The sequence below is a fragment of the Leopardus geoffroyi genome, chromosome C3 (assembly GCF_018350155.1).
Source record: "Leopardus geoffroyi isolate Oge1 chromosome C3, O.geoffroyi_Oge1_pat1.0, whole genome shotgun sequence".
NCBI lineage: Eukaryota > Metazoa > Chordata > Mammalia > Carnivora > Felidae > Leopardus > Leopardus geoffroyi.
In genome coordinates, this window is record NC_059338.1 from 53,962,123 (window position 1) to 53,985,347 (window position 23,225).

At 42.3% G+C, this 23,225-nt stretch overlaps 2 protein-coding genes across 4 annotated transcripts in view; one reads left to right on the forward strand and one right to left on the reverse strand.

The window, feature by feature from the left end:
• SLC9C2 (solute carrier family 9 member C2 (putative)) overlaps positions 1-21,640 on the forward strand; it is a 93,190-nt gene extending 71,550 nt beyond the window's left edge. For 2 of the 3 annotated variants that reach the window (XM_045452885.1, XM_045452887.1), the window contains 6 exons: positions 4,028-4,126; positions 7,298-7,465; positions 9,580-9,711; positions 14,969-15,154; positions 16,609-16,693; positions 18,816-18,928. In XM_045452885.1, the coding sequence (XP_045308841.1) occupies positions 4,028-4,126; positions 7,298-7,465; positions 9,580-9,711; positions 14,969-15,154; positions 16,609-16,693; positions 18,816-18,913 (768 nt within the window). In that variant the 3' untranslated portion in view covers positions 18,914-18,928. Of the gene's footprint in view, positions 1-4,027; positions 4,127-7,297; positions 7,466-9,579; positions 9,712-14,968; positions 15,155-16,608; positions 16,694-18,815; positions 18,929-21,060 lie in introns of those variants that run through there. The other variant, XM_045452886.1, reaches the window with a different exon arrangement.
• On the reverse strand, positions 8,085-8,628 carry LOC123585730 (60S ribosomal protein L23a-like; the record flags this gene model as incomplete). The annotated part of the gene is given in 1 exon segment (XM_045454160.1): positions 8,085-8,628. A coding segment is annotated over 1 exon segment (501 nt), but the record flags the coding sequence as incomplete, so codon positions are not given.
• Positions 21,641-23,225: the final 1,585 nt, after the last annotated feature.

The following is a 23,225-nucleotide window of genomic DNA, read 5'->3' on the forward strand; positions in this document are numbered from 1 at the left end:
AGATAGGTATTTTGGAGTTTTCAGCATAGAGATAGTATTTAATATATGGAGACTTGATGAGATAAGTTAAGGAATTATTATCGACATCCAACGATTGAGTCCTGGGCTATCCAACATTTAGAGTGGAAATGACAAGGAATTAGCAAAACCGATAGGAAAGAGATGAGATTTGTGGTTACCAGAGGCAGAGGATAGGGGGAGGGAAAATGGAAGGAAGATAGTCAAAGGGTACAAACTTCTAATATAAACAAGTACTAGGAATGTGCTATACAACATGATGACCATAGGTATTAGCATTGCTGCATGGTATATTTGAAAGTTGCTAAGAGATTAAATCCTAAAAGTTCTCATCACAAGGAAAAAATTGTTTTTGTAACTAGATGAGGTAATGGATGTTAACTAAACTTGTGGTAATCGTTTCATAATATATGTATGTCAAGTCATTATGTGGTATTCCTTAAACCGGAACAGGGCTGTATGTCAATTACATCTCAATAAAACTGGGGGCAGGGGGGAAGAATTGAGGAGTAATCCATCATGTGGGAGGAAAACTAAAAGAGAGTGGTGTTCCAGAAGCCAAGTGAAAAAAGTATTTCATAAAGGGGAAAGTAAGCAACCATGTCAAATGAGGCTGAGATCAAATAAGAAGATTAGAAATTGACTATTAGATTTAATAATGTGGAGGTCAGATTTTTTAGATATGAATTTTTATGTGAAATTTCCAAATTTTAAAAATTTGGCACACATTAAAAATTTAAAAATATCCCGCAGGCCAAACAAAAAACATCCTTGGATTGGATGTGACCCATAGACCACTAGTTTGTGGTTCTAGTTTTAAATGGCTATAGTATAAATGATAAGATTTATAACTTTTTCATCAACCTGTTAAAACCTCTGTTAGATTTTTAGAATCAGGAAGACTCTGTGAGAAAGAATGGCATTTGTTTTACCATAAATTTGGTTGTACCATATTTTGTGATCTAGGCACATAGTAAGGCATCTGTTTGTCCACAATGAGGACATTTTCCTTGTTTTCTAGAAAGATAGCAATCATAATGAAGTTCTACTGAGCTTTGAATATCTGATTCCTTTCTTGCTACACCAATGTTTTCTTCCTATCAGAAATTTTTGAATTTTTCTTCTGAATTGATTTCAAATGTACTGAATTAAGACTCCTTTGGTTGAAAGTAACAAGAGCTAGGGGCACCTGGATGGCTCATTCGGTTGGGCGTCCAGCTTTGGCTCAGGTCATGATCTTTTGGCTTACGACTTCTAGCCCTGTGTTGGGCTCTGTGCTGACAGCTCAGAGCCTGGAGCCTGCTTTGGGATCTGTGTTTCTCTCTCTCTGCCCCTCCCTCGCTCATGCTCTCTGCCTTTCAAAAATTAAAAAAAAAAATTTTTTTTAATTAAAAAAAAGTAACAATAGCTTACATGAATTAGTTTAAGCAAAGGGGAAGTTGACTGAAAAGACAAGGTGGTGGTATGTAGAAGCTACTAAGAAATAGTTAGCTAACTAACCATGGGCAGGGTGGGATTCAGGCCAGTTTAGTAATATCAGTGGTGGGAATTTGTGGACCCTTCTTCTAGCACTTGGATATCATGGCTCAGTTCTCAATTCCCAGGCTCATTGTCTCTCAGTTCCAATTCTTGAGAAAGAAGTCCAACTGGCTTAGCTTGGATCTGATGTCCTGCTTTGGGGAGCACAAGTGTGGCTGCAATAAGGAGGAAGAAACCTGATGTGATGGCTAAGGGCCGTGGTGGGTAGTTTGAAAAATAGATTGCAAATAAATGCGTGTGGGAGGTTGGTGACGGACTTGGACTGGGAAGCAGGTGTCTCTAAAGTGTTTCTTATAATTTGCATTCTCCTTAGTTTTGTTAAAATCCAATTTAAGATACAGTTAGAATTTTGTTCTTTGTAGGTAATACTTTTTTTTTTTTAACATTTTTTATTTATTTTTGAGACAGAGCATGAATGGGGGAGGGACAGAGAGAGAGGGAGACACAGAATCGGAAACAGGCTCCAGGCTCTGAGCCATCAGCCCAGAGCCTGACGCAGGGCTCGAACTCACGGACCGCGAGATCGTGACCTGGCTGAAGTCGGACGCTTAACCGACTGCGCCACCCAGGCGCCCCGGTAATACTTTTCACAAGTGTAATTAACTGACCACCCAGCAGTGAATGGGGAGGAATGCCAAAACCAATGAGAAGAAGCTAACTCTATAGATTAATGATTCATAGACACCTGAGGTGAATCTGTCACCACAACGTAACCTCCTTCCCATCCTTGACTTACCATGCCTCTGCAAGGCTGTTGGACCCTCTCTATCCCCTTACAGACTTCTGTTACTCTATGTGCCCCCTTTCCTTAATATGTTGGGTCTTAATAGCCATTTCAATCCAATTTTACCAGGGTAAAAATTGTGATGAATTGGGAGTACACAGCCCAGGGATTGTGTGGCTAACTAGCTGAAATCCACAGGGTAAACAAAATAACACCCCTTATGGTAGACTGTGATTTCAAGTGTGGTTTCCATCACAGCTACAATGGTTAATTTTAACTACTCCTCCCTTCTTTCATTCTCCAGCCAGTGTGGTTAATTAGAAACCTAATAGTCCATAAAGAGAAGCCAGAAGTCAATGGTAGAAAATAAGGGTCTGAATAATACATAAGCTGGCTAATTGGTTTTATGTGACCTTTTTAAAAAAATCGTGAAGTTATCCATGAAGTGCATGAAGTAAAAAGTGAAAACTCATCACTCCTTACCCCACATTTAGAGATAACCACTATGAATGATTTCGAGATATGTTTCCTATATATCTTTATAAAATGCAGATCTGTCACCCTAATTCCCCTGTTACAAACCCTTCCATGGCTCCTTTCTGGTTTTGGGGAAAAGCCCAAACTCTTTAATGTGCCTACAAGACCCTTCAAGACCTGGCTTTGGCTCACTTCTCCAGTCCTTTCTCTACTGGGGCTGTGTTATGACTTTTCATGGGCCCTGGCACTTTTGCCTTAGTCAGCCTCTTCCCCCATATAAAAGTACAAAAATTATACTTTATGACTGTGTTAGTATAAAGATGAATATATTAGTATTAAATGTTCTAGTATTAAAGCATTTTCTTCCACCTAAAAGTTTTTTTATTCCCTTCTGATTTTAAAATAAATGAAAATACTGTTATGAGTCCCTAATGTGTTGGGAACCCTAGGCACTATGCCTAGTGAAGCCTGTCTCCACCCCACCCTGCTGTGGCCACAGAATACCAAATCTACAGTTACCCCAACTGTAGATACTCTATTTGCTTCTGGGTCTTTGCATATGCCGAATCCTCTGCCCTGAATGGGGTTCAACTCATTGTATCCTGCCTGTCTGTTACCCTTCCTTCAGGCCTCAGCTTGGCTGTTCTTTCCCCTTTAAAGTCTTCCCTGGACACCCAATACTGGGTCCTGTGGCCTTTCTGGACTTTTCCAGAGCATCTTGTTTCTGTCTCCTTTATCAGAAGTATCACACTTTATTGTTAACATCTACTCAACTGAGCACTTGTTGGGTGTTTCCATCAGTCACTGTACCTGGTACAAATCACAAAGTCTACAATTTGCTTGCTTGTTCCTTTCTTTTAAAATAAAATTGATGAGGGGCGCCTGGGTGGCGCAGTCGGTTAAGCGTCCGACTTCAGCCAGGTCACGATCTCGCAGTCCGTGAGTTTGAGCCCCGCGTCAGGCTCTGGGCTGATGGCTCAGAGCCTGGAGCCTGTTTCCGATTCTGTGTCTCCCTCTCTCTCTGCCTCTCCCCCGTTCATGCTCCGTCTCTCTCTGTCCCCAAAATAAATAAACGTTGAAAAAAAAATTTTTTTTTACATAAAATTGATGAGGTATGTCAGCATATTATAATTCATTAACAAACCAAAGCGTACAATTTGTGGAGTTTTTTTTCTACTTGAAACCCATTTCAGCTTTAACATCTTATTTCTATTTAGAAAAGTAGACTATGAAACTTTTGTGTTGACTCCTTTTTTATTTTTCTTTCAGGAAAGAGCCAAACTTGCCTACTTCGACTATGGAGATGTCATTTGTAAAGAAGGTGAAATGCCACAAGGAATCTACTTAATTATTTCAGGAATGGCAATTGTAAGGGACTATTCATTGTTTACTAAAAATGTACTTTGAAATATATATGATTTTAACATAAGAAGAAATTTAGGAACCAGGAAAGTTTCATATTTTTTTTTTTAAACATTTCTAATTTTTTTTTTTCAACGTTTATTTATTTTTGGGACAGAGAGAGACAGAGCATGAACGGGGGAGGGGTAGAGAGAGAGGGAGACACAGAATCGGAAACAGGCTCCAGGCTCTGAGCCATCAGCCCAGAGCCCGACGCGGGGCTCGAACTCACGGACCGCGAGATCGTGACCTGGCTGAAGTCGGACGCTCAACCGACTGCGCCACCCAGGCGCCCCAAAAGTTTCATATTTTTAACGTAATTTCTAAACGAAACCATTTCTGCTCAGAGTGAACATTACAGCTGAGAGATAATAATAATACCCAACATCTGAAAGGTGTTCCTCATTTAACAAAATGTTTTTATAGTCTTTGCTTATTCCTCGTGGCAATTCTGGGAGGAAGCAGTCTTTTCTATGATGTTCTGATAAACAACTTGGAGTGGTTGAGTTATCTCAAGGAAATGAGAGTCAAGAATGATGGGATGGACCACAATGTCAGATCCTTACCGAGGTCAAATAGGATGAGGTTTGAAAATATGACTTTTACCTGACCAATAGGAGGCATTTGGTGACCAGAGAGAGAAAGAGGTCAGTAGAGTGAGGGGGACAAGAGTTCTTTAGAATCTGAATGCTGGTAGCTGAATACATGGGTGAGCCCCAGCTTATGGCCCAAATAATTCCTAGATCCTAAATGATGGTGACAAGTGACAAACCCTTAGTATAATACACATACTATATCTGGCTTTTTATTTTTGGAAGGGGTATTTCAGACCTTAAAAATATCAAAGTTGATCATGGAAATAAACTGTTATGATAAGTATATTATAATACTAACTAATACATATAGCCCTTATTAAATGTCTGGCACTTTTCATTCATTCATTCATTCATTCAACAAATATTTACCTCATCACCACCACACAGTGGCACTATTCATTCTAGGCACAGAATTGACAAAACAGACAAAAATCCCTGCCTTCTTAGAGTTTACTTTCTAGTAGAGGCATAGAAGGAGATGGGATAATGAACAAAATAAGCAGTTAGATATACAGTATGTTAGAGGTGATTGAGAGATGAAGAAGTTAGTTGTAATTTTTTAAAGGGTGGTCAAAATGGCAATATACTATGACAATTAATCCTTATAATAACCTTTTTTTTTTCATAGAAAAAAGCTGATGTACAGAGAATTAATTCGCTTGCCCCTGCAATGGCATATAGTAACAGGTCGAGAAAGGCTTTGAACCCATAGAGTTGGCCTCAGTAATGTCCTTAGCCATTATTCTCTTCTGATTCCAGTAGATGTGTCATGTTCCTATTAGAATCATAACAAAAGTACACTGCTACCTGTATTTATTAAGTATGTCGAATCAAACACTTAAAAGCTGCAACGTACATTTTCCTTGGAGGAATTTTCCTGCAATGACTGGGCTAGTTAGGTCTTCTTAAAGTATAAGTCCAACAATATTTGGGCTGGAGATGTTATTAGTGTTTAATCGATGCCATAGCAACTCAGGACAAATTTAGCAGTTTAGATTATCTCATAGTTCAGAAGTCCTATGGGCTTAGTTGCTTTCTCTGCTTGAATCTCACAAGGCCAATATCAAAGGGTCAGTAGGGCAGTGTTCCCTTCTGGAAACTCTGAGGGCAGAATCAATTTCCAGATTCATTGAGGTTGTTGGTAGAATCCAGTTCCTTATGGCTAGAGGACAGACGTCCCTGCTTCTTTGCAGACTATCAGCCGGAATCCACCTCCAGCCCCCACACCTCCCTTCCATCTTTGCACGCAGCCCCTCCCCGCCCCATCTCAGAGCTGAAGTACAGCCAATCCCTCTCTTGATGCTGCATCTCTCTGATTGACTCTACTTCCTTTTCTACTTTTGAGGGCTTGTGTGATTACATTGACCCAGCAGTATAATCCAGAATTTTCTCTTTAGAGTCTGCTGATTAGTAACCTTTGTTCCTTCTGCAAAGTCCCTTCCCAAGAGCTACCTAGATCAATGTTTGCTTGAATAACAAAGAGACAGGAATCTTGGAAGGATGCCTTTAAATTCTGCCTATAGATGTTATCTTCTTTTCTTGGTTGGTAAAAAGCAGAGATTGGGTTCACTGCTCAAAGAGCCTTTGAATTGCATTCAAAATTAAATTAGAAAAATGTCAAAGTCCTTTGGAAGCATGAATGCCTCTAAAAGTTTGAATGGTGATCACTGGCGGAGGGGACATTTTCCTAGCAACTTCTTCAGTGACCCTCCATTCCCTGTTTCCTGTGTCCTGAACAATAGCCTTCCTCTTTGATGTGCACAGCTCAACTTTCTGGAAAATTCTGTAATCCTTCTGGTCGGTTCCTGCAGCTTCCTCTGATAGCTTTTTTATTTCCCCCACCCATGCCTATCCGTTCTTTTCCTAAAGTGACTCAGCCACCCTGTCTGTATTCTCCCTAAAAACTTGTTCTGTTGATGTCCCATGGAAATTACTAACCATTTAAAGGGCGACTAAGTTGTGCTGAAATCATGGCTTGATTTGGAGGCATGTTAATTCATGCTGTCTGATTTAGTCTTCTTCCACCAGAGGCACTAGCTCATTATAATAAGAATTTCTAATAGACTTGAAATGGCTGGTTGAGTTAGTTGCAGACAGCAATCACTACTTTTGGTGGGATTTTTATAGAAGGAAGGTGTAAGTCAGTAGAAAGTTGTAAATAGGGTCATCTGTGAAGATAAAGATTAGAAACGATCCTTCCTTTGGAGAATTGAAATGTGAAAGAAAATTGTGATTTTTTTGGGGGGGGTACCTTAATTCCTTTTTCACACCTGAAAGTGTAGTAAAGAATCTTTTCCTTCCTGGAGGGGTGGTGGGAGGGGGGATGGGCTAAATGGGTAAGGGGCATTAAGGAATCTACTCCTGAAATCATTGTTGCTCTATATGCTAACTAACTTGGGTGTAAATTAAAAACTTAATTAATTAATTAATTAATTTTAGAAAAAGAATCTTTTCCTTCCATTGTTAATAATTGAAAGAAACAGTGGGAGCTCCTGTGGCTTGGTTTGGTGAAGGGTTTCTAATTTTGTATTTCCCTTTGCAGTTGCATAGCTCACCTCCTACCTTTGGAATAGAAAGTAGCCTAAGGTCTGATAGAGAGTTCAAAACCATGTTTACAGAATACTGTACCAGTGGGGACGTCATTGGAGAGCTGAGCTGTCTGCTTAAGCGTGAAATTGAATATACTGCCATTTGTGAAACTATTTTACAGGTAAGAAACTGGTTCTGTCTGTATTGTGGGCTATTAGTTAATTCTTCCTGAAGTAAATAAGGAATACCAGAATCTTTTCTTCCTTTGGGTTCCGTTATCTTATGCAGCCACCTACCCAGCTATTGTGAAGCAGTGTAGACTAGCTGAGAAAAGATTTAGTGTCTCACATCCTGGCTGTGGGACCTGGAGTGAGATATTTTAATCTCTTTGTGCCTTAGTATCCTTGTTTATTAAAAGAAAGAATGTCTAGCTTTGACGTTATGAAGATTAGGAAAATGTCTAAGTGCATGGCATGTATAGACAATAAATGGCCACCATTATGAAAGTAGTATTTTTAAAGAATACTTGTTTTTTTTTTTAATTTTTTAATGTTTATTTATTTTTCAGAGAGAGACAGAGCACGAGCGGGGGAAGGGCAGAGAGAGAGGGAGACACAGAATCCAAAGCAGGCTCCAGGTTCTGAGCTGTCAGCACAGAGCCCGATGTGGGGCTTGAACTCACAAATCGTGAGATCATGACCTGAGCCAAAGTTGGCTGCTTAACTAACTGAGCCACCCAGGTGCCCCTAATTGTTTTTTTTTTTATTATTATTTATGTACTATTATTATTTTTTTTTTTATGTTGAAAAAATTCATATTTAGATTTAGCCAGCTGGACTCAGTTTAGATGATCCCAATTTTGTTGGCAACATCCAAAGCATCATAGTCAGGAGCCAGTTGAGCATATGCTTTCTTTTCTCCATCGGGCCTGATTAGAGTGTTGGCCTTGGCCACATCAATGTCATAGAGCTTCTTCACGGCCTGTTTGATCTGGTGCTTGTTGGCCTTGACATCCACAATGAACACAAGAGTGTTGTTGTCTTCTATTTTCTTCATGGCTGACTTGGTAGTCAGGGGGAACTTGATGATGGCATAGTGGTCAAGCTTGTTTCTTCTGGAGGTGCTCTTTCAAGGATATTTGGGCTGCCTTCAGAGATGCAGTGTCTTGGGCCGTCGGAATGTAGGTGATGTGCAGATCTTTTTTTTATGACTGTGGACGCCTTTCAGCACTGCTTTCTTTGCCTTCAAAGCCTTTGCTTTAGCTTCAGCTTTGGGAGGGGCAGGGTCCAGAGTCTTAGGGGTGTGTGGGACAGAAGGGAATGTTGCTTTATCAGTTTCATACCATTTAGGACAGGAGGCATGAATTTAGTCACAAGGTTGAAGTGAAGTCACTGAAGTCCATGTAGCTTGAATTCTTAAAGAGCAGTCTTCCATATTCAGGTAAGCAGTTGGCCTCTGGAAACAAATCCTGTGAATCAGTCTATAGCCAACATGCAGGGGTACAAGAACACCCAGAGTGGGGCCCCAAGTCAGGTTCCACCACCCACTGCTGACAAAATCCAAAGGCAGAGAGACATGAGGGATGGTGAAATAAGAAAAAAATTTATTTCAGTGAGGCCAACACCAGGAAGATAGTGGATTAGCAGCTCAAAGATGATCTCCAATGTGCTGAAATACTTCTGGGCTTATATAAGGAAAATGTGGGGCAAAGGTGGATGGGTGTGAGCAGGTGGACAGTGAAGGTCAAATCCATCACTGTCTTAGAGTTAATCACAGGTGGGGTCTTGCTGGCTCAGAGCAGTTCCTATTGTTTGAGGGGGTAGTTTCATTCCCAACTAAGGATGCTTTGTCCCCAAGGCCTTCAGCCTGAGCCAAGAGACAAGCTGGAAAGAAAAACCCAACTAGAAGTCTGAGGTCAAAATTGAGGCAGCAGGAGTCCTCTTTTGAGCCCACTTCACCTACTGTGGCAGTAAAATAGATAAGTTTATGTGGCTTACTTCCTGAATCTTGGGCTCATGAGCTGTATCCTTTACCATAGCTATTGACTGGTATATATTTTCCTGGCTTATCACTAAGTGTATGCTTTAATTGAACTGTAAATTTTATCATCTTACATATGGCAAACAATTTCTCCACAGTACAATGCTTTTAAATGGCAGAGTATCATAATTTTACTAGAGTTGATGGTTTTTCTAAGGGGTCAGGTGAAGATTAAATCTATAGGCACCTTGTCTTCTGATGGCCTTATAATTTAGTTGTGAATCAAGCTTGCTGCTCGATATCTTGTGGTTTCAGGCCTGCTTTATCTCCCTGGAGGATTTGTATGAAGGCTTTGATGTCTTCTGGCCATCCTTGGAATATAAAATATGGCTAAAGCTTGCACTCAGTATTGCCTATCAGTATTTTGAATCAAGTCTCATTGATGAGGTAAGTTATAGGATTAAAATATGAATGGACTTTTATTTACTTTTACGAAATGCGTATCATATTTTTGAGACAGAGACAGAAAGGAAGGTTGTATCTGATATTCTAAAATGAGATTCTAGAATTTTAACCACACTTGTTCTGACTTCCTGCAGATCTTCAGTTCTCTTGTCACAGCTGATTTTCCAGGCTACCTGCAGTCATGCCTTAAAAAAACAGATTCAGCAAATATGAAATAGGCAGATTCCCAAGAACTAGGAACTTATATTTTGTGTGTGCTTTCGGGCTTTGGCATTTTTAAAAAAGCCCCCGGGTGTTTCGAATGTGCATCCAGGGATGAGAACACTGCTCTAAACTCTGTCAATAGGGAATACAAGAGGAATAGCAGTTTTCTGGAGGAAATAATGGTTCCTTTTCACTAATATACAGAAACATAATGACTTCTGCTTTCAAGCTCGAAATCCCCGGCATTATGAGCCAATCTACTCAGACCCAGGTAGATGCTAACTGAGTTTCCTCTTCGGACTGGGTGCTTGTTCTATGCAGCTTTTTGAATGATCTGAGTGAGGACTGATTGGCGTAGTGTTTCTTTCTTTTAAAAAAAATTTTTTTTTAGTGTTTATTTATTTTGAGAGATAGACCACAAACGGGCAGAGAGGGAGGGAGACACAGTGTGACAGCAAATACTTGGTGCCCAGGAACAGACAAGCCACGCACACTTGGGGAATCAGGAAAAGACTGTTTACTGCGCACTGGTCCTAGCCCAGCGGAGTCACCTCCAAAGGCTGAACCCTGAACCTTGGCATCAGCCTGTTATTATGGCTGGGATGGTAGCAGGTTGAGAGACAAAAGACAAAGGGGAGAGGGCACTTATCAGTGGTGCTATCTGGGCAGTTCATGGACACAGGAGGCAAACAAGATTGCAGAAGCCAAAAGTATGCAGGGGAGTATCCAGCTTCCGACATCTGGCTGGCCCCTTTTATCTTGTTTTTATTAGCTTTTCTTCTCAACAGAATCCGAAGCAGGTTCCAGGCTCCGAGCTGTCAGCACAGAGCTCAACATGGGGCTCGAACCCACGAACTGTGAGATCATGACCCAAGCCGAAGCTGGATGCTTAACCGACTGAGCTACCAAGGCATCCCTGGGGTGGTGTTTCTTAGTCTCCTCTACCTATGTTAATATGAATCTACTGTCTTTTTAAAATCTTTATTGGGGTGACTGAGCCTCTTTTATGAACTTTTTCTCCAACAAGTAATAGCATTGGCATAATTTACAATCCATATTTATATCCTATTTAATAATTATTTGAGCCCCTATTATAAGTTAGGAACTGGGAAAGTGACAGACCAGAGTTCAACAATGTTTGTTGCATCTCAGTAAAATGAGACTGGATATGAATGTTGGGTTAAAAGATTCGCACGTCTGAAAAGAATGAGAAGACAAGTCACAGAATGGGAGAAAATATATATTTGCAAAAGACACATCTGATACAGGACTGTTACCTAAAATATACAAATAACTTTTAAAACTCAACAATAGGAAAACAAACAACCCAATTAAAAAATGGGCCAAAGATCTTAACAGACCCCTCACCAAAGAAGATATACAGATGGTAAATAAACACGTTCTATCTACATCATACATCCTCAGAAAAATGCAACATTGTGATTCCATTATGCACCTATTAGAATGGCCGACATTTGGAACATTGAGAGCCCCAAATGCTGGTGGGGATATAGGGCAACAGGAACTCTCATTCATTGCTGGTAGGAATGCAAAATGGTACCGCTACTTTGGAAGACAGTCTGGAGGTTTCTTATAAAACTGAACATACTCTTACCATATGATCCAGTAATCAGTATCCTTGATATTTACCCAAAGAAGTGGAAAACTTATGTTCACACAGAAATCTGAACACATATATTTATAGCAATTTTATTCGTAATTGCCAAAACTTGGAAACAACCAACAAAAATGTCCTTTAGTAGATGAATGGATAAATTCATTCCTTTGTGGCACATCCAGACAATGGAATATCATTCAGTGCTAAAAAGAAATGAACTTGGGGCGCCTGGGTGGCTCAGTTGGTTGAGTGTCCAACTTCAGCTCAGGTCATAATCTCACGGTTCGTGGGTTCAAGCCCCGTGTCAGGCTGTGTGCTGACAGCTCAGAGCCTGGAGCCTGCTTCGGATTCTGTGACTCCCACTATCTCTGCGCCTCTCCTGCTTGTACTCTGTCTCTCTCTATCTGTCTGTCTCTCTGTCTGTCTGTCTGTCTCTCTCAAGATATAAAATAAACATTAAAAGATTTTTAAAACATTTTTAAAAGGAAATGAACTGTCAAGCTGTGAAAAGCCATGGAAAAAAAACCTAGATGCATATTACCAAGTGAAAGAGGCCACCAGAAAAGGTTACACACTGTATGATTCCAATTGTAGGACATTCTGGAAAAGGCAAAACTATGGACACAATAAAAAGATCAGTGGTTGCTAGGAGTTGGGGCAGGAGGAATAAATAGAGGATGTTAGGACAGTGAGACCACTCTGCATGATACTATCACAATGGATACATGTCATTACACATTTATGCATAAAATTTACAACACCAAGAGTGAACCCTAAAGTAAAACTATGGACTTTGGCTGATTATCATGTGTCAGTGTAGGTTCATCAGTTGTAATAAATGTACCACTCTGGTGTCGGATATTGATAGTGGGGGAAATTATACACATGTGGAGGCTGGAGTATATGGGAAATCTTTATACCTGTCTCTCAGTTTTGCTGTGAACCTAAAACCACTCTAAAAAATTCTTTAAAAATTAGCATGTCATGCTAAGGAAGTCATGTTTCTTTACTATGTGGCAATAATTTTCAGAAAAATTTTAGTGGAAGAGCAAAAAGATTTAGATTCTTCTCCTTTCCTTTTGCTTTGCCTCTTCATGAGAAGGTGGACATGTTTAGGGTCTAGTATGAAACTCCAGAGGAGAGAATTAAGACCAATAGGTTGAAAGCGTACAGAGTCAGATTTGACTCAATAATAAGGTGAATGTCCTTTCATTTGTTTTTAATGTTTATTTATTTTTGAGAGAGAGAAACAGAGCATGAGTGGGGGAGGGGCAGAGAGAGAGGGAGACAGAATCTGAAGCAGGATCCAGACTCCGAAGTGTCAGCACAGAGCCCAATGCGGAGCTTGAAATCATGGACCGTGAGATCATGACCTGAGCTGAAGTCGGACCCTTATCCGACTGAGCTACCCAGGTGCCCCTCCTTTCATTTTTTAAGAAAACAATTTGAAAGCCATGCATATTTATTATCTAAATTAGAAAATACAGATACAAAACATAAGAAAATAGTAATAACTTTCTAGCCTGATTTTACTCCCCCAGAGAATCTCTATCTAACACTTTGGCTTATCTCCTTCTAGTCTTTTCCCATCAAAGAACTAGCCAATTAAGACTTTTAGAACCTACATAAAGAGGTTTAGAAACACTGATAAGCTTATGCTGCAAACCCTCCTCTAAATCATAGAACTCAAAATTTACATGCATTTAACAGCCAAAATAAGGAGCTTGGGTGACTCAGGCAGTTAAGCATCCAACCCTTGATCTTGGCCCAGATCATGATCTCATGGTTCGTGGCTTCAAACTTCCGCATTGGGCTCTGCGCTGACAGTGTGAAACCTGCTTGGGATTCTCTCTCTCTCTCTCTCTCTCTCTCTCTCTCTCTCTCCCTCTCTCTCTCTGCCCCTTCCCTGCTCATACTCTCTGTTTCTCAAAATAAATAAACTTAAAAAAAAACCCAAACATTAAAAAAAACCAAAAAGCTTATTTTTTTAAAGATTTTCTCGTAAAATTTTGGATATTTGCTAATTTTCTTATGCTTTTCATGCCCCAGGTGAGCTGCTGCTCTCAGCAGTTAAGTGTTCAGTCTGCCCATTAGGGACCAAGGTCTGAGGGCAGGGTCACATAGCTGTGCACGGAGTGAGGGCACTGTCCAGGGGATTCCTACCATGGGACTGACCTCTAAGCAGGTGTACTAGTTTTCTGGGGCTGCTGTCACAAAGTACCACAACCTGGGGGGCTTAAACAACAGAAATGTATTGTCTCATAGTACTTGAGGGGAAATCTGAAATCGAGGCGTTGGCAGGGTTGATTCCTACTCAGAGGTATGAGGGAGGGAGAATCTGGTCCAGGCCTCCTCCTTGACTTGGGGATGGCGGTCTTCATCCCACATGGAGTCCCCCTGTATGTGTACCTGTGTCCAAATCTCCCCCTGGCCTTTTTTTTTTTTTTAAAGTAAGCTTTATACCCAGAGTGGGATTTGAACTCAAGACCCTGACATCAAAAGCTGAATGCTCTATTGACTGAGCCAGCCAGGAGCTCCCAAATCTCCCTAAGGACATCAGCCGTATTGAATTAGTTGTTCATCCTACTCCATTATGACCTCATGTGAACTTAATTATATCTGCAATGACCCTATTTCCAAATGAAGTCACATTCTTTATTTATTTAAAAAAATTTTTTTAATGTTTATTTATTTTTGAGAGAGAGACAGTGAGAGCCAGGGAGGGGCACAGAGAGAGAGAGAGAGAGAGAGAGAGAGAGAGAGAGAGAGAGGGAGACACAGAATCCAAAACAGGCTCCAGGCTCCGAGCTGTCAGCACACAGCCTGATGCAGGGCTTGAACTCACGAACCGTGAGATCATGACCTGAGCTGAAGTTGGACGCTCAAGTGACTGAGCCACCCAGGTGCCCCAACAAAGTCACCTTCTAATGTACCGGGGGTCAGAACTTTAACATACGAATTTTTGGGGGACACAAGTCAACCCATACATAATAGCTCCCTTCCAGCTCTGAGGACTACAATTCTGAGCTTTGAAGTATGACTCAGACTCAGTATATTACCTTGTTTTGTTTTAGCTTTTTGCTATTGTTTGTTCACTTGTTAAGTGGGGTGTTTGCTTACTGCTTGGTAAAACTGAATCCACAAAGCATAGCTGACCACCCTGCTGAGGCTGATTGAGAGGTCATGCCAGCCTGTAAATCAGGCTGGCATCCATATCGAGGGCCACTAGTAGTAATGATGTAAAAACTCTTGAGTTATAATCTTGTTGGAGGCCATTCTGAACTCTAAATAAATCATTTCTGTTGGTCTTAGGGTCTATATGCCTTTTGACAAGCCTGTAAATCAGTGAGTTTGCTTTCTTCTTGATTCCATGTGTCATCTGGTATGATTCATAGAAAAAATGTCATTTTATTGTAGAACTTAGAGTTTCAGAAGTGTGCGGCGTTCAATCTGGCATATGTGGAGACTTTATCAAGCTATAACGAAATGGTCATCGATAATGTGACTATGAAATTCGTTATTATTGTGTATGGCAGTGTGATTGATACTAAGACAGAGGTACAATATCTTGCACCTTGCATTTTGCCTAAAACCTGTGAGCAGGTAAGGACCGTTATTTCTAAAGAGTCATTTGCTTTCCATGGTGCCCCATAAGTGACTTTAAAACTCAACTGACCACCCTAAAAAGAAATTTAACCTGTAGTTCTTACCGCCCTTAACAAAACAGTCAGAGCATGCTTAGGGCTTCCCATGTACAGTTGTGAGGGTTGGGCCCTACACAAGAGTGTGCCCGAGGGGGAACTGAGAGCTGGAATCTGTCTGCTCTCTGCTTGCCAAGCCATTTGCCCTGGAGTAGGGTTGTACCTCCCAAAGGACGGGAGACATTTTTCCTTAGTTCACACCGAGGAAACGACACCATATGCTAGTGTGGCTCTGAAGGGGTCTGCACTGGTTAGTAAGAAGAAAGTTGAGTAGGGGCCACATCACTTTGTTGCCACGTGAGGGGCTGTGAGCATACCTTGACAGTGGGCCCTGGATAGCACCATTCCATGGATCTGTGAGGGAGAAGAGTGTGAACACCAAGGGTGTGATAGGATGGGGTGGCAGGAAGGTGGAGTACAGGAGTGGGGAGGAGGAAGAGGGAGTGAGAAGAGCTGACCTGTCCTTAATCGGGTAGGACGTTTCTCCTCTTGAGGAGAGACCCTTTCTGCCGGTTCATTTATTAAATGAGAGGTTGCTAACTAAATGAAAAATTTATGTCTCGGAAAAGTTGGTAAACCTCTTAAAAAGTGCATTCGTCCCTTTCGCGACATTATTATTTTGTACCTCTCAGCAATTCCGAGGATGACGGTAATTTAACTGCTTTTCTAATAGAAAATGAAAATCGCTTTAGCTTTGAAGTGGGGGGTGGGAGTGAGGCAGGGAACAGCAGGAGCTGTTTGGGATCAGGCATACTTGGGTGTAAAGCCTGGCCCTTGTGCCCACCAGTGTGTGAGCCATAGGTGACCTGCCTTCTGACCCTCAGTTTCCTATTCGTGAAGTTAGGATAACAGTTGTGGCCATCTCCTGAGGTTCTTGTGAGGATCGAGGGAGAGGGGACCTGGTATCTAGAAATGATAGTTATAATTGTTACTTGCACCCTACTTGCCTTCTGGGAGGGCAAATTTTGGAGGACACACAGGGCAAAAGTTCTGAGAAAATAAGACAGTCCTGCTGTCTGGGACGGCAGGGCTCTAAGCCCTTGGACATCCATGTAGGGATAAAAGCAATTGAGTGTATGTTGGGGGTTTCCCTGTTTTCCCAAACAGAATTTCCAGTCTGGTTACAAGTAAGGTGTGGAAAGTTCCTTCCTGATAATTGTAAATGTGCAAAAGGTAATTTTCTGGGCCAAGACTTCATGAAACCATGTTAGAGGGGATTTGAAATGAAAAAGATAGAGAGCTTAGGGTTGAAGCCCAGTTCTGAGTTTTGGCTTCTTATATTCTTTGAAAAGGTTAGGAAGCAGCCAGCTTAGAGATCAAAGTCTGCTCTTTTGACTAACTTCTTTTCTTCTTTAGATTCAGGGAACTTCAGATTTAAGCAAGCTGCTGGTTATCCAAGCATCCAAGCCTGCCAAAAATACCAATGACTCCAAAGTCATGGGTAAGGAGTAGCCCTTTCCGTGATAGGAAAACCATGAAACATTCATCTAATTCTAAGAAAATGATCTGAGGGTATTGCGTGGGTTTATCACCAGTCTCCATCCTTGGGCCCACCCTGGCCTCCATGTTACTTCTGGGAGGCCACCTGAGTCCTCCAGACGCTGAGGTAGCCTTTCTCTCTCCCGTCCCTTCCTTCACAGCTGGTGTAGGGCAGCTTCTGTGTGGTACTCTGTTCCCGTCCTGGCGGCCTGGAGACCCACCGTGCTGCTGGGGGTAAAGCAGGAATGGGGCGGGCATAGACTTTCTCACAGTGCGTCCAGGGGTGGAGAGCTGGTGTGTTCCCAACAATCAAGGGGAATATGGAACCTGAACCAGGCTCTTTGACTACTCCAAACCAGTCGCAGCCACAACTCAGCTCTCTTGCTTGAGGTGCGCTTCCATAGTTACGACCTAATTACAATCGCTAAACGTGTATTAGTGCCCCACTGCATGTATCACGGTGCTAAGCAATATTACTGAGCAGATGAGGTAGCAAGGCCTTGCTCTAGAGAAAATGCGCTGAAATCTTTCACGTAGTGCTCGGCACCCCTGCCTTGCCAAGCCCAGTGTTTTCATTTCCCCAACTGCCCGAGCTCGGAACCAGGCAGCCTTAATATGCGTCTCTAATTGGCACCATCCTGGTGTTTCTGACCCGCATGATCTGCTAGCTTAGAGGTTATGCAGTTCTTCACGAATTGTTACTTCGGGGGGAGGGGCTTACATGATTTCAAACTGCGTGCAGAAAGTGCATTTTATTAATATTTTATACCTCATTTCTCATTTGCACGATTCTTGTAAGACGCAGCCCCATCGTGTGCTGGGCACTGTGCCAAGCGCTAGGTGGTGAGCAAGCCAAACCAGGTGTCTGCCCTTGTGAGGAGGAGAGACAGACATTCAATAAGTGATTCCACTTCTGCCCTAGCAGCAAATTCAACCTCAGGCATTCTTGTAGCTTACTTTCTAGGCCCTGTTCTGGGGTCACGTGCAGCACTTGATTTGGGGGAGTTCTCTGTGTTCCCAGGTCTCCTGTCCAAGCTGGCTTAACACTGAGATAGTCGTTACCCCTAGCCCTCACGGTGTCTTCAGTTTGCCTTTCACAACACTCTTGGGGCACTGGGGTCTAGGGTTTGGAGCTCAGGGCCTAGTGTCAGCCCCCTTGGGGCACCCTGAGGGCTTTTGAGTCAGAGATCTTAGCACTGCCAGAAGCAGGGTACAGGTCCTCCTCTGTTCCTGGGCCTGTAGGCCTCTCTCTTTCTTCGGGCTCTCTGCAATCACTTTTTAGACCGAGGGTAATATATCATGCTGTATTTCCCGATGAATTTGGAACGAGAATCATAAATGGTAGGTCAGTGCACTGGATTGGGCCCACATATATGTTTTCTTTTAAAAATTTAAAATAAGTTGCAGGGGTGCCTGGGTAGCTACGTCGGTTGGGCGTCTGACTTCAGCTCGGGTCATGATCTCGTGGTCCATGAGTTTGAGCCCCTCGTCGGGCTCTGTGCTGACAGCTTGGAGCCTAGAGCCTGCTTCTGGTTCTGTGTCTCCCACTCTCTCTGCCCCTGCCCCCCTCACACTCCGTCTCTCTCACTCTCAAAAATGAATAAATGTTAAAAAAATTTTTTAAAATTTAGAATAAGTTGCAAAAAATGAACATCGACAAATTTCACATAAAAAAAAATCCAGATTTTGAGCTTTTCTTGAAAAACTCAGAAAGTCTGCTAACGCTTGGGCCTCGTTCCTGTATGTAGCAACATTCAGAGCTGGTTGTGGGGGAAGCAGATAATGTGCAGTTTGCCACAGTCCACACCTCACCCTCTTGTCTTAGGTATGGCCTGCTTCCTCTTTTATGTGACCTCCCTGTTCTCATTTGAGTTTGTCAGCCCTTCCATTAGGTTCTGGGGACCCTAAGAGCAAATGCCCTTGAGGGAAGAAAGGGAAGAAAGTAAAGAGCTCATATGAAAGGGGGGGAAGGGAGACCTACTGAGAGAAAGCAAATTGACATTTCAGACTATTCTTCTGCTACCTTTACTCTTAAATTCCTAATTTAGTTTTTCTGTCTGATGCATGTATTTGGATTGGTTCAGTCAACACTGGTCTTCGAACGACCCACAGAGAATATAATTGGAAGAGAAAAAAGGAGGTAAGAAACTTGACACATGGATTAGATTTTGTCTTACTGTGAATATTAAGCCACATAGCTGGAATCAATTGTGAAGCCAAGTAGCAAAATGTAGGTGGTAAGAAAAGAGATTCATAGTGGCAGCTCATTAATTTAGAAAAATTGGGATAAAACTCACCTGGATTATTAAAAATATTTTTTGAATGTTTATTCATTTTAAAAAATTTTTTAAATTTTTATATTTATTTATTTTTGAGAGAGAGGGAGAGACAGAACATGAGCAGGGGAGGGGCAGAGAGAGAGGGAGACACAGAATCCGAAGCAGGATCCAGGCTCTGAGCTGTCAGTCCAGAGCCGGATGCGGGGCTCAAACCCATGAACCGCAAGATCACGACCTGAGCCAAAGTCGGACACTTCAGCCGACTGAGCCACCCAGGCGCCCCTGAATGTTTATTCATTTTTGAGAGACAGAGAGAGAGAGAGAGAGCGCGCAAGCGGGGGAGGGACAGAGAGTGAAGGAGACACAGAAACCGAAGCAGGCTCCAGGCTCCGAGCTGTCAGCACAGAGTTCGAACACACAAACTGTGAGACCATGACCTGAGCCAAAGTCGGGCACTTCACTGACTGAGCCACCCAGGCGTCCCTCACCTGAATTATTTAAAGATGAAAATGATAGAATGTTTCTGGAAGATGTGATTTTGCCCCAGGCTGCCCCCACGCTCTGGCTCAGTTTCCCCCTGTGCACCTCCTTCCCAGTAGCTCAGTAGTAGGGATCTATGGGTTAGGGATGGGGAGGGTCATGCCATGCACACAAACTAGATGTTAGCATCCACAGGCCTGTGCCTCTCCGTGTGGAGTGTGTATTCCCTGAGGATGTGGGTGCTGTGCCGGGGAATGTGCAGCCACAGGCTCATCCAGGGCATCTTCCTAGAGTATGAGTTTTACTTGGTGCTCTTTTAAACAGAGGAAACTCATTTAACCATTAAATTCTTTAAAATGTTTTATATTAAAACACACATGGAGTAGGATGAGAAATTTGCATGAATTTTTAAGATAAAATAGAAGACTCCAGGCCATTTTATTATGAAGAGTCACTTAGGTTTTGCCCTGACATCTTTTCCTACTCTCCTCAGCAATCAGGGCTAATTTGGAAAATTTTGAGAAGTCCATGTCTGGAATAGGAGGGGGGAAGGCTGGTCACATCAGGCCAGGACAGAGTGGAGGGAAGTCTGGGGAGTGGGGGACCTGTCTGTGGGCCTAGTTACTCAAGGAGTCTCTGTCAGGGCCCCTAACAGAGGTCGTTTGGGCCCAAGCCCCCTGCACAGTAGAGGAGAATGTTGTTCTGACAGGGCGATGGGGCACTAGGTGAATGCAGAGGTGGGCCAGGGAGCAGTGAATGGGGCCAAGGATGGGCTTCAGCGGCCTCCAGCACCCTCTGTCTCCCAGCTGCGAAGTCACTCCACGTAAATACGTTTTCCGAGGGAAAATGGTATGCTGTGTAAGCGCGGCTTCAAGAGAAGACCCTTGTGCCACCACATCTCCAACCAAGGAGTCCTCCTAAGACCCTTTTAACAGAAATTCGGGGCCCGCACTGTCATTTATGACCGTCAGAGTGGTGTGCAGAGTGTTTGTTGGGGGAAGGAGAGTTGCATTGACCGAATGTGTGATTAATGGTTCCTTTAAAGAGAGCAACTTAGTTCTTTTTAGGCAGCCTTCCTAAACGGGAAAGGACCCTCTTTCACAAATGGGAAAGGACCCTGTTTCACAAATGGGAAACCTAATGGGGGGTCAAGTAATTGGCTTCATTGACTCCTCATTTTCACTGTTCTTTTCCAGGCCCCATTATTTTAAAAAGTTTCTCCTTGTGATTTAGGGACAAAGTTTCTGGTTACCTGGGAATCAGTCACAGAGTTACCCGGAATTCAACTCTCCTGACATTTCTCTTTTCCTGAAGTGCACCTTTGTTTGACTACTCTTAGTGAATTAATGGAGTATCTCTTTCCAAGATGATGCTTGATAGCACAGAGATGCATATGTATTTACTCGTAACTGATCTCTCAAAGCCCTTAATATGTAAGATCTTTTAGAGGGAACGTTCCAGATAATAAAATGTGAATTTTCAGTTAAGTTTTCTGATTGCATTTTGATAGTTCATGTTTTTTCCTGAAATGCTCATAGTCTAATATTTTGCTTTTGACTTTCCTTTATAGTTGGAAACTGGACCCTATTTTAAAAAGGAATACTAATGGTGCTAAGGTGATATGTGGAGTCAGGTAAAAGACTGAGCTAATATCCTGGCTCACGTGCTGAAGGATTACCTGGCAAGGAGGTTACTCAGAAGTTGCTGAAATGGCTAATAAATACTGCTGTATTTATTTCACAAGCAACTGAGCTGCTGGAAAAGCTCTAACTTTAAGCAGTTGCATTATACTTGAGATGTTCAAAATTCTTCAGGATGATAATATAATTCATGGCCTACCAAATGAAACCAAATAGAGCCATTTATGAGAATTCAAGTAATCAGAAGCATTGTACACTTAATATATTACTGACTGAAGCATACAACTTATATAATTTGATTTGTTGTTAATGACCCCCTAACATTTTCCAGTGAAAAGTTATTCCCTCCCTCCCCAATTTAGTATATGTTGAAAAATGGAACTATGTTCTCTAACCTTAGTTGCTGAAAGCAAAGTTTAGGAGAGGTTAATAGTCTTGCATTGCATAATACTGTTTGATATCACTTTTCAGTTTCTTTTTAAAAGTCAAATAAAGTTGAATGTTATGGTCTGATTGTTTATTATTTAGAATCCATTATGCCTTTTCATTTCAACAAGATTTCGAAAGGATATTTGATGCTGTACTCTAGGGAAAACCCTAAGAGAGGTAAGAATAAGAAGAAAACTAAGACAAAAAGTCAGGCCTATTTATTGGAACCTTTTGGACACCTGCCATAACAGGACAGTATTTCAGCGTGGACTGTGGATCCCCTGAGTGTCAGCAAATACTGGATGTGGCTGCACACGTAGGAACCCGGCCACTGTGAACCACAGAGGCTTCATTTTTTCTCTTTTTGATTATAGTTGATGCACTATGGTTACATTAGTTTCAGGTGCACAACATGGACAAGTGTAGACGTCACGCCGTGCTCACCACAAGCATAGCTACCATCTGTCACCACACGATGCTACTCAAACGCCATGGACGATATTCCCTGTACTATACCTTCCATCCCTGTGACTTAGTCTAATTAAAGGCTTCATTTTTCTTATAGTAACAAAACATCTAGAAATAGGCAGAAAGGGATGGGTGCAGCTGGTTGAGGAAGTAAGTTATCACGGACTAGGCTGCAGCCTCCTCATCCTCGGCCTGTGCCTTATCCCCAGGGTGGCAAAGTGACATCTGTACCTCCAGGCATCCTATTTGCTTTCCAGGAGGGCAAGGAGCTTTCTCTTTATGAGGTTTTGCCTTTGAGTCAGGAATGGACCTCATCCCAGGCCAGCACGGTCATGTGCCTCAACCTCTCACCTTAAGATGATTTTTTGGCTGGCATCTCACTCTGCCACCCTTAATAATGATCTGGGCGGTTTTAGTGAAAAGTACGGGGTAAGTGGATACTGGGTTAAGGGCAGTACCTGCTGTGCTCTGCGCCAGTCACATGGCTTGTTACAAATGAACACCAGCTGGCCACCTGCAGAGTCAGTCCCTGGGGGTAGGCCCCTGGGCTCTGCATTTTCACACTCCTGTGGGATTTAGTGCATTTGAAACTTGAGATACTTTAGTCTGCTCTACAGTCTTGCTTAGAGGCTCATTAGCATATCTGATGGAACCAGGAGATACTTCCTCCCACATACATCAGTTAGGATGCGTTTGGCCTAAACCCAACTCCAAAAGGCTTATGTCCTAAGGACATGTATTATTTTATGTAGTGTCAGTCAAGAGGTAAGATGGGTTCATGGTTGATGGACCCAGCGAAGATGATGATCAGATTTTTTCTCTCCACTTTGCTGTTGACCAGCCTCATTCTGTGGTTCCCCGTGCACAGGTAGTCAGATGGCTGCTAGCAACAATCATGTTTTGAGACAAAAAGGAAAAAAAAAGGTCTCCAATGCTGTCAGGATAGAATTCTTCTAGAAACTCCAATGATCCTGTTTGTGGCTCATTCTCAAGAATTGAATCACGTGCCCATTTCTGAACCAGTTACTGCCAAGAAAAGTGGTAATGACCTTTTGGCCAGTTAATACACCCTTTAAGCTAAAATTAAAGTTGTCAGGGGTGCCTGGATGGCTCGGTTAAGCGTTCAACTTCAGCTCAGGTCATGATCTCAGTTTGTGGGTTCGAGCCCCGCATCGGGCTCTGTGCTGACAGCTCAGAG